An 11921-nucleotide genomic window follows, 5' to 3' on the forward strand; every position below is an offset into this window, starting at 1 on the left:
TTTGTTGCTAGGTGCTTTTTGAAAAAAAAGTTGCCATGGTAGTCTGAAAAGTTGCTAAATCTAGCAACAAAATTGCTAAGTTGGCAACACTGCCAGTCGGTGCTCTCAAAGCAGTAGCAACTCTGCTAATGAGTGGCTTGTAAACTGGCAACATTAACAAAGAAAGGTGGTCAGACTGTCGTAAGTGGGGGCACGGCACAGCCTTGTATGCATTGTCTACATTGGTGTAAACATGGTCTGTGTGTTTTTCCCCCTGGTTGGGCATTTAACATTCTGATAAAATCTGGGGAGAACTGACCTGAGGTTTGTCTGATAGAAATCCCCTGCTACAATGAAGACTCCTTCAGGATGGGAGTTCTGTTGTTTGCTAATAGCTGAGTGTATTAGCTCTAGTGCTAACCCAGCATTAGCATGCGGTGGTATGTAAACCGCCATCACAAAAACAATGGAGAATTCCCTGGGTGTATGGAAGGGCCTGCACTTCATCATGACATGTTCCAGATCGGGTGTGCAAAGTCTGTCCGTGACAGTTGTGTCCATGCACCAAGCATTGTTTATATACATACAAAGTCCGCCTCCGTCTTCTTGCCAGCATCAGATGTCCTGTCTGCGCGGTACAGTGAGCGGCTTGCTAGTTCCACGGCAGCATTGGGAATGTTGCGGTTCAGCCATGTCTCAGTCAGAATCAGGATGCAACAGTTCTTTGTGCCTTGCTGCGATGTTACCCTCAGTCTTAGCTCGTCGATGTTGTTGGAAAGGGATCATACGTTTGCGAGAAGGATGGTTGGGAGCGGTAGTTTGTGCGGAGTAGCCTTTAGCTTAGCTTGTATATGAGATGTAATTTAATAATGAAATGGACAAAATGAGGGAAAAAATGAAAACTGTATAATGTTATTCCTAATTATTCTCACTGAAGTTGATTGAGTAACACATGGCAAAATCACATGCCTCCACTATAATAAAACTGTTTAAAATGTAAATGCACTTTGAGGCCCCTGTCATTATGTTTTTAATATCCTGAAGGCTTACCCACATGTAAGGAACCTCTTGAAATTTGAGAAATTTGAGTGCATATTTTACATGACATTTCGAATGATTTATTTTGAGCACACAAAAAAACACTTTTATTGATATTGACTGAGAAATCCATCAAATGGTAGCACTATAATTAAAGGTGAAATACTTTAAACTTTAAAAAGCCACAACTCTCACACCCTGAATGTGATTATCACTAAACTTGGTATACATATCCAGCAAAACTTGCTGTACAAATGTCAAAACAGGTTCTTATTTAATGGCTGTTTTTCAGTTTCTGACCTATCCACAGCAAACATACAGCATAGAATACAGCATAATGAACCTACATATAAGTTGGAAATTGAAAATTGGTGTCAAATCTACAAATTTGCTTAAAAGGGCCTTAAGTAATCTGTGATTTCCATCGACCTCTATGGACACCCAGTAGGACATTGAAAGATCTCTGACACAGCTTAAGGGGCCATGTCCACCAACCGACCTGTTGAGCGCTTTGGCTGCATCAGGTGAGCGCTGGAGCGGGGAACGCTGAGAACAGGGCTGCGGTCGAATAGTCTTTTTGCTTAGGAAGGTTCCTAACTGAGTGAAATGACCCGGAAGTACCTAAGCAGCCATGATAAGAGCTGTTCGAATTCTCTAAATGCTAAGGAAAGGTGCTTCAATGTTTCCTTACTTAGCTCCTTTAGCATAGGATACACTGGACCATCCTTTACGAAAGGAAAGGAGATAGTGCCGCCCCACAATTCCTTGCGACGCACCATTCGGCCGTTCACGAAAACAAACGATCATGACCGACAAGGGACGCAGATCATCATGCAAGTTACCGTTGCTTATTAAGCATTTTCCATCTTATGCCATAACTTGCTAATATGTTTTGAACTTTCAACAATATGTTAAACCCATAGGCGAACTATAAAAGCTACGTTGCTGTTGTAAAATGATCAAAGTGAAGTTAACGTTGTAGCGTAACCTATGCTCAGTTTGCATTAGTTATTTCTTCATTCTGAGTGTTGTTGTATTGCCAGCCTTTAGGAATATCATTCATTAATTTTTGCACAGATGCTGAAACCCTTGCCTTACTGTAATAAAGGCCTGTATCAGCCATAACAAATTCAAAGATTGTCAACATTTCAAGGTGTTTACTGCGTTGTGTGGTGGTTCTTAAGCTATTATATGCATAGGCTTATAATCAGATCATAATCAGCATACCGGTATTAACCATAACACAGAAGTCTGTCTTTCAAGAAAAAGGGATATGAGACGTTTTTAGCCAGATGATGTTTTTAATTCAACATGTTTGAAACTTAAGAATGATGATATGTACAGTAGTAGATTTGTAGGCCTAACATGTTATGCCTATCTTGCATGAATTTAACAATTATTATCATACAATCATACTAATTGGGATTCATGTCGATAAATATGAGTGGACAGGAGGGTGAGCGTGAGCAACCATTCTCAATGTGACAACCATTTCGTTTCACTTTTGTGACCGGTAGCCTATATTCCTTTTTTATTTAAATTCCAACCTTGGTGATGAAGCAATACTTTTCACCGGGTTGTCCACATTTATATAGCCTGTATGAAACAACACGGTAAGAACGCACAGGGCGAAATATCCAGGATGCGCTTTTAGTAGTCCATCATCGGAACATTGTAGTTTCACCACAGCAGACCCACGTCATTAACATCCGCCGTCACATAATTACGTAGCCTAGTGTAAGTGCAGTCGGATTCTCTTAGCACCGCGGCTGTCTTTTCCTAAGCCCTTATGAATTCTCCTTCACATCTTTCCTTGACCTCATGACATTTTCCAATGAGGTCAAGGAAAAGTGGTTAGGAATAGGAGTTAGGACGTATTTTTTTGACTATTCGACCGCAGCCCAGGTCTCCTGGTGTTGTTGCTATCCTAAACGTTAGCCTAGCTCACATTAGCGACAAAACGGCAGGATGCCGGCTCTCATTGGTTGGTAGAACTCTGAAGTGACATTGACGAGCAGTGCGCTTCAGAAAAGTTGAAATAGTTTCAACTCGAGAACAGGTTCAGTGTTCACGGCGCCCAGCACTAAAAAGAGGTGAGGTACCTGTTTAGGGTCTTTTCCATTGGAATTAATGAAAGAACAGCACCAGCGCCAGGTGGACACGGGGCCTAAGGTAGCCTGTAATTGAAATAAAGTCACATTAACAGAATAGCCTCAACTGAGACTAAGATTGAGAATCAATCTTAGTCTCAATTGAGGCTATTCTGTTAATGTGATTAACAGAAGTGTCATGGCCAAAATTATTATTATTACCTCCGCCAAGGAGGTTATGTTTTCGGTGCCGTTTGTTTGTTTGTTTGTCTGTTAGCACGATTACGGAAAAACTACTGGCCCGATTTTCAATAAACTTTGTGGAAGGGTGTAGCACAGGCCAAGGAAGAACCCATTAAATTTTGGAGCCGATCCAGATCCGACTCGTGAACAAGCAATAATAGCACGAACCTTGGTGGAGGTCTGCGCTTTCCGAGTGCCCTTCTAGTTATTATTATAATATTCAAATATTTTTGGCATGGCGGATCCATGATCTTACAGTGGCAGACCGCCACGGGAGAAAGACTGGCAGATGATAGGTAAAACTTTTTTTTTCTCCAACCAAGGGTGCCGTTCCGGATTGTTCCAGCCCAATCTAACCTCTGATTATAATAGAGAAGTAGAATGAACTTGCTGGCTCTTTTCTTGGTAACCTGCCCCTTGATGCAGGTTAGAGGAGCTTGTTGATATGCAGAATATGCTTGTACAAATCAAGATGTTCTCAAGGTGTTAGGGTTCGGTGTGGATGGTGAAGAAGAATGCTGTAAAGCCTCCTGAATTAAACAAGCTGTCTCCTGTAGGCCTAACCCAGCGTAGCTTTTCAGCATCTTGGCATATGTATGTGAGTAGGCTAGTCCTCGGTTGCAAGCAGTGGACTGATCTGGTCTGGTGGGCGGTTCTACAAAATTCAACCAATCGGATGTTTGCTGAGCCAAGCCAAGCCTGAAATAAATTAATAAATAAATGATTAAATAAATAAATAAATGATTAATTAAATGATTATATAAATAAATGATTACATAAATATATAAATTGGAATTGACACATTGAAATTTAATAGTATTTTTCCTAAATAAAGCAAACACAATAATGAAATTACATTGCAAATGTGAACGTTCAATTTCATTTTAAATATGGCATGGTTATGCTTGGGAGTGCATGGAACACTAAATGTCAATAGTTTTTATTTTCATTTTGGCAGTAATAATGCATTTTCCAACATGTAAATGAAAATTGGATAATTTCATTTTAATTTTGTCATACATTACGCTCTCATATATGGGAATTGAAACTGCAATTCTGTTGTCAAGTCTGTATGTCACTTCTCAGCCTCCATAGAAAGGCAGGATTGTTCAAAAACCTGTTTTCCAGAAAGTACAAAGTAATAGGATTTCATTTCATGGAGACTTTAAACTTTTCATAATTATTGGTGGATAGTACAGATGAAATAAACAGACGATGCTGGGGACTGAACCAACCTCACTCTCCACTGTGGCTGCAAGCCTGCCAGTATCCATAGTGTGACACAGATATATTTAACTGTCCAAACTACTTTATTGATATATTGAAAGAACATACAAGACATTCACATGGCAAGTCCCATCAGCAACAGTTCTCAGTCACTGCAGGAAACACAAATGTTAACTCTAAATATTGCATTGAAATGCTGAAATTCCATATAAAAGTTCACAAATGTAAAAAAAAAAAAAAAAAAAAAGAAAATTATCTGGAGCAGTCAGAGAAAATTAGAAGTTAGCCCTTCAATGAATACATCTGCTTTTTATATTATATTGTGGTTTCCAGTTCATATATGAAAGGCTGAACTCTTCTTTGATATTCTCTACATTGACAGTCATACATGATATTCACGACTGTCTAATTTTAATGTTAATTTAATTTATTTATTCAATTAAATGTAATGTTCAGCCTTTAATGACTAATCACAGTTCAGACTACATTGGGCACTTTTTCTCCCTCACAGACTCCTGACAATCATCATTTACTTAAATGCTGCTTATGTTTTCTAGAAATTTTAAAAACCTACCTTGTCAAGGTCCATTGCAGCATTTCAACACTTTGTATTTCAAAACAAGTTGAAAAAGCATATTGACAGCAAAATATTTTAACAGTTATATAGTTGGTTTGTGAAAAGAGCTCATCCCAGTGTTGTTGTATTTCTGAATGTTTACATGGTCTACAGTCTTCAGACATGCACTGATCTGAGGCTGCTGTGTACTAAACATTGCCCTGGGAATGACAAGAGGATTTGGGGAGGTCAAGTTGACCAGCCACTGCCAGTCAAACAGAGTGAAGCCTGTAACTGTGCCCTGAAGAACGCTGATCCCTCACTTCCAACACTGAAACACACAACATGTTGAAGTCAAGTAAGTCATCTAATTTTAGAAACATTTGACAATTTCATCAAATATGTTCTGCAAGCTGAAATTCCATTTCAACATCACCACTGGATGGCGTAAACATGCAGATTGCAATAGTTAAAAGAATGAAGACCGGAATAGTTGAAAGAGAAGAGGGAGGATTGGAATCAACAGTCTCACTCTAGCTCTTGACAGTGGACTGCAGCAGTCAAGAGTCAAAACAGCTGAAAATATTCAACAGCGTCAAAGAAGTCCACCACGTCTTAAGCTGGATCCCGGTCCACCTAAACTGGTTGTCAAACTGGTGCCAGAAGCCAAATATGGAACTATTTCACTCCAGAACTGACAGACGGAAACCCAACCGACATCAAAAGCCCAGTCCAGGTCAATGTGGTAACACAAGTAACTCAGCGAAGCATCTCAGTGACTGTTGCTGATGTTGTTGACTGTTGATGTGATGCAGCTTGATGGTTTTTGATTGGTTTGCCATGGTATTGTAGTACTATTGAATTATTATAGGCATCAAAGTCTAAATTCTGGTATGCCGACAAGACAAATACATACACACACGACTGCGAGAAGCTTCAGAAGGCACTGTGGACCCGGTGGGAAACAACAGTCTGATTGGCAGATAGAAAGCAGCTAGCAGTCTCTCTCTGTTGGCTCAGGGTGGGGCAAGTCCATCATCATCTTCACCGTCCTCTTCCTCCTCCTCCTCACTCAGCCTTGTCTTTCCTCTTGGCTGTGAAGGGGACTTTGCCAGCTACCGTCGATCCCACCGTGGAGACGCCGCCGGCGACGGCCGACACGCCCCCCTTCACCAGCCCCACCCCCACCGAGGGCACCGTGGTGACGGCCGACTTGGTGATCTCCAGGCCCTTGCCGCCCACCCAGGCCACCCCGCCCACCGCGGCACCCACGACACCTTTAGTGACGTTGAAGAGCCCGCCGGTCACCCGCCACATCATGCCGGGGGGGGCCACAGGGTGCTCCTTGCCAGGTTCTGAAACACAAACGCATTAGGCAGGCTTCATATGGACCAGACATTGCAGCACATTTCAGATGCTCTCTGGACGTTGACATGCTATGCTGGGGTAACCTTACGCCACTATGCTGCCCCCTGCTGGACAACTCACTAGTGAGCAGTCTTCTCATACAGACTGGTTTACAAAATACTCTGAATCTCCCCATTTCATTCACTGATTACATGTACTGTTAAAGTTAATTTGAAAATGTCCATATTGCTGCCTTTGCAATCTAAGTAATAAGCTCTTAATACTGTGATATCAATATGAATTCAACACATTACTAAGGTTTTCATTCCTGTTGAAGCCGTGGTATTTTTCATCAATGGCTGCAATTTATGGACAACAGCGGCTTTTACTACTATCGCTACTAGTTTTTTTTGTTGCTTCAAAATTAGTCAACCACGATGCTATTTTAAGAGAAAACTTAAAACACACCTTTTTACTGCCGTTTTGAGTAAGTGCTTTTTAACCATTACAGCGTATGCATTTATACTTTCTACACTTTTTAAACATTACTTCTACTTTTTCATGGTACAGAACTGTTTTATTGATTTTTGTAAAGCACTTTGGGTTACATAGTTGTATGAAATGTGCTACAGAAATAAAATATGAAGGTTCAAGTTAGATGTGTTGCTGACATAGAAGCTGAGTTCAGTCTACTATCTGAGACACTGGGCTCTGACCAGCATCCAGGGAAACCACAAGAGGCAGCTTTACGCGCAATTTAGCCTAATACTACGGTAGTATTAGGCTAACTAGACAGAAGTCGATCCTTTGCTGATGTGCAGCTAATGTTCTGTGGATAGTTTGGAGTCACAGGAAAGACAGTAGCATCATGGATTTTTTTGTTACACAGGATGCTGAATGGCCTGAGGCTCCAGGGTTTCTGCTCTCAGAGTGGAATCATGGGTTTGAATCCCACTATTGGTTTAGCTGGCTGTTTCCCTGTGACTCCAGACTTTTCAGACACTCTGTACATGGTTATGCTTAAGGCCGTTTGTCTGATAAAGCAACACAGAGATGTATAATGTGCTACCACAGCAGAAGAAAGGTCTATAAGGACACAGGCAGAAAACGGTACAAAATGTCTGTGGACAGAAATAGCAACCAAGAGCTGCAGTGACTCTTGCACAAACAAACATATTCCCCTGACAAACCCCACACTTTCTGAAATAGCATCGGGCAACCTATTAGTCTGGATTGCACCACAGTCCCTACAGGTTTTGCAGCATTTCACCCAGAGCCCAGGGAGTGTGCTGCTTACCCGCTGCAGAGTGGCTGTCTGTAGGTTCAGGTTCGTCCCCTGCCAGGCTGGTCCCAGGCTGGGGCTCAGAGTTAACGCTGTTCACATTCTGACAAACAGACAAAAACAGGTTTCACAAAAAAGGTGGAAAATGAAGCCCTTGAACTCTGACAATCAAGCACAAAACAAAACTCTATGCGTTTAACCTGTGATGTAGTGGTCAATAATATCAAGGAGGGTAAACTCACAGTAAGACATAAGGCAAACAACAAAATCTATTTTATTGTCAAAAAACAAAACAAAACATGAATTTATGCTTTCTTTCCCCCCTAAAAGACCGCATCTTCATATAACTTCCATCGGTTTGATACTATTTACTGTGATGTATAGCCTAGTCTAAATTTACGTTCTATAGATTGTCAGCCTAAAAGGTAGGAAACTGGGTTTAGCTGGTTTAAGCCTTCATGTCTGCAGGCCAAATGACTGCCACGTCGAATATGATTTGAGGAAAGAAATACAACAACTGCATGATCAACTAGGTTTACATGACCAGCAGATGACCAGTAGATGACCAGCCAGAGCCGCTTGGTTGCAGTAGATTAATAGATTATCATTACAGCTGGTAGTTATTATAAACCATGCCTTCTGAAACCGTTGGGTTTCAAAATAACTACTCCTGGATCCAAGTTTGAGAGCGACATTTGTAGGAAGGAGTTAGCTACGTCTCGCCCTTATTTAAAAAACAACTTATGTTCACCGTCATTTTACAGAAAACAAATTTCCCAAACATTAGAGGCCATGTCATATTGGACGTTAATACGTCCAATATGACATGGTGATGATGTTAGGCCATATAATGACTAATAGACTGCAGAGTTTTGGCACAGATACACAACTTGCACGTAGTTAAAAACCCAATCCCATCACTCTGATACCGTTTTTAGATAGTAACGATGTGGCTTAAGTGAGTTTCTGCTCTTACCTTCACCATTGTTCCCAGTGCTTCTCCTAAACGCACCTGGTAGAAAAGTAACTGCAGCGCTGCTTCAGTCTCCGACTAAACCTTTTCACTTCAAAGACTGTAGGCTATTTTCCTTCAATCTGCGACGTTTGATTCCTGACGCTTCTTCGATGCTTACATCGGAGAAAACTGGTCGTTTCCAACTTTTCCCTATATAAAGTATAGGCAGGTTTTACCCTGTTGGTTCTGCCGACGTGGCGCCTTCACTACATACACCACTGTCAAGGTAGACACAATGAAACGTGGCACTCCGGTCACAACCTTCAAAATAAATCCCTTATTAGCGACCGTGTTTCAACATTTTTTGAGTAATACAAAGTACAGAAGTGAATACATATAAGGTCCTGGATGAGGAATCAGGAGTAAATAAAAACACAATTAAGTGTAAAGTTAAGTCGGTTATTCTAACCACTGCTGGTGATAACACGAGGTGTAGCTACATTTTACAAATTACTATTTTAATCCTATGGCATAGACCTACTTAGCTACTTCACATAACGTTAGGCTACTCACAAGACGTTCTTTCATCAGGAAATTCTAACCGCCAAAATAAAATACCATCATCTTAGTAACTAGTAATGCCTGGAGTTTCATTCCATTGTTATTGTAATGATTCCACACAGAGTATTGTGATAGTATTTATTCTATATGCGCTGCAATATGGTTTCACGCTTTTATTTTGAAGACAAAGTCGTCTACTTTCCGGTCTTCTTGTGTCTAAGTGTGTGAACTTGAAGCCACTCCAGCTCCGGATCTTGCGTCACCAGCCGCTACACCTAGCCTAGTTGTTTTTTCACCCATCCTAGATTGTAGACTAGTGTACTATCTGTCCAACAGTGAAATCTACTCCTCCTTCACAAACTGATATATTTCTGATATAATCTGTAGATTCACATGTAGGCCTGTATAGGTTCACGTGTAGCCTAGAGCAGACCTGTATAGATTTGTAGATTGAAATGTCAAGTGTAGATTCACATGTAGGCTTTCCATAGATCTGTATAGGTGGTGGTGGTGATGGGGTTGTTGATCAAAACCAGTGACTCAACAATTACTTGGACAGGTGCTGAGATTTCTGACTTTGAAAACTCACTTTCCAACTGGTACTCTGCTTTGGAGTCCTTGAATTGAGAACTTTAGTTAAATACATTTAATTTATTCCTTTGCACTATTTTGCACTATTAGGCTTTAATTTAGCCTATTCCTTTACACTATTACCTCAGATGACTATTTTGTCACTTTTCTGTGAAATTTCAATATGAAGCTGATAGGCAACTGCTTCTGTTTTTTATGTCTTTGTTGATCACACCATTTCAAATTCATTTGGTGTATTTGTTGCATCAAAATTTTATTTTATACAACTGTTGATGTTGATTTGCTGATAGGCATCCCCAAACCATCTGCCTCATGGCCTCATCTACATATTCAGCTTCTTTCAGCAGGTTTTACTTTTGAGGAAGTGAATATTCACTGATATATATATATATTATAAGCGCTGTGTTAGATCACAAAACAGAAAGGAATTTTGCCATCATGAGACTTTAATCCTTACTTTTGGAGGAAATAAAACTAAACTCCAAACCCAAATCTGTGGGGATGCCTGACATCTAATGGTGAAAAGTAGGGTACTGAACTGGCCATCTGGCTGGGGCAAAGTTTGCACCGTTTTTCTACGGTGCAAAATGTTTCCAGATGAAGGATATGTTCCTCCTTGAATGCCATGCACTACCGTTTCCTTTTAAAGTTCCTGTTTGCTACATTTTGCTACCTTCTGGGGCAACTGAACGTGCCCCAGGTCTTTGGTGCCAGGTGATGTCACCTTCTATAGAGTACAACAGTGGACTGTTGGTCTGTGTCAGCTAGCACTCTAGACTGATCTTGCTTAAAGTGTGTGTGTGTATTTGTGAGTTATACTACATGTGTTCATAGTGTTGGTTGATTAGGTGGTTCCCTTTTAAAAGTATCTTAATTTTTTCATTTAGCAGTTCGTTTACGCCTATTCAATCAATTTTATTTAGCAACAGATTATGTTGGTGTTAAGGCAGACTTTAATGAAGGTTAATGAAGATTTTTACTTGTCTTAAATGAATTTAACAAGTGGTTTAGATTAGAGAAGTTGGCTATAGCCTATAAGTAAACAGACTTAAATTTAGCAGTTAAGAAAGGCCATGCGCCACCTACTGGCCTAGATAAATTGCATCCTGCAACATCCAGGCAGCATCTACGTATAGCGAAACTGCTGTGCTGTCTTGGCCTCAACACTGTAATTAAGAAAACAAATAAGAAAGTAAGTATTTGCCAGCTAGCTCTGTGTTATTTTCTCAAAGTAGCTTATAATCAGTCTAATATTTTATTCATATTTTAACCTGGAAAGGAGGGAGGGTTTGCAGATCTCTGTGTAGACAGCGCTCACAATGGAGCGTGGATGGTGAGAGGCGACAGAAATCTTGAACAATGTAAAATTTCACTTAGGACTGCATATTAACTGATCAAAAATATAATCTCAAAATATTCGGGGTTTAAGCTCCGAATATTAGGCCCTTGTAACAACACTAGCAAAGAAAATGAAAAAGTGCCTTCTCAGAAATATGCCTACTATGCTTTTGGAACATTGTTTGGTTGCAGTAATAGATTAAGTCACTGGGTGGCGCTCCTTGTTTTTACTGACACTGAGTTACAGCAACAGGTTGAGTACTACTCCCAGTCTGTTCTTCCCACGAGTAGCTTGTCTCTTCAGTAACGGTTTGGTAGTGTTTAACTATATCAATCTACATGTATGTTGAGAGATTATAGTGCCGTAAAGACCAGGCATTGTACGGTTGACAAGTATAGGTGAATAAAGTGGTACATGTGTGAAATCCCAATACTGACGTTGTCTGGCTCTGTCATGCTATCTTGGAGCAACCTAAAGCTAATGTAAGCTAAGACACGACCAAGCATGTTACATGGTGCGTGACCTAATTCAGCACAGGTGGGTTAGGGTTGGTGCGGGTGGAAGAGGTGCCCCCTTCTTTTTTTTTTTTGCTCCTGCCCCTTAAAGCGTCTGTGCGGCACTGGTGTGAAGCACGCCCGCAGCCCACAGCGACTCCGCCCTTTTCTAACTTTCTTTTTCTAACAACTGCTTGAATTTCTCCAAACATGGAGGTG

At 40.7% G+C, this 11921-nt stretch overlaps 1 protein-coding gene across 1 annotated transcript; it reads right to left on the reverse strand.

Annotated features, from left to right (window-relative positions):
• Positions 1-4641: 4641 nt before the first annotated feature.
• LOC139658970 (transmembrane protein 263) lies at positions 4642-8982 on the reverse strand. The gene is made up of 3 exons (XM_071537179.1): positions 8739-8982; positions 7778-7865; positions 4642-6488 (listed from the first exon to the last, which is right to left on the reverse strand). Exons 1-3 carry the CDS (start codon positions 8745-8747, stop codon positions 6202-6204), a joined length of 384 nt encoding a protein of 127 aa, XP_071393280.1. The 5' UTR covers positions 8748-8982; the 3' UTR covers positions 4642-6201.
• Between the last annotated feature and the right edge of the window lie 2939 nt (positions 8983-11921).

The sequence above is a fragment of the Centroberyx affinis genome, unplaced genomic scaffold (assembly GCF_046629955.1).
Source record: "Centroberyx affinis isolate AG114_WGS23_722 - 3 ecotype Tasmania unplaced genomic scaffold, CSIRO-AGI_Caff_v1 ptg002987l_1, whole genome shotgun sequence".
Classification (NCBI taxonomy): domain Eukaryota; kingdom Metazoa; phylum Chordata; class Actinopteri; order Beryciformes; family Berycidae; genus Centroberyx; species Centroberyx affinis.

Excerpts from the sequence above, each read along its gene's own strand:
- LOC139658970 (XM_071537179.1), bottom strand. Across the intron at positions 6,489-7,777 it reads AGACAGCCACTCTGCAGCGG|AACCTGGCAAGGAGCACCCT; the intron begins GTAAGCAGCACA and ends TTTGTGTTTCAG.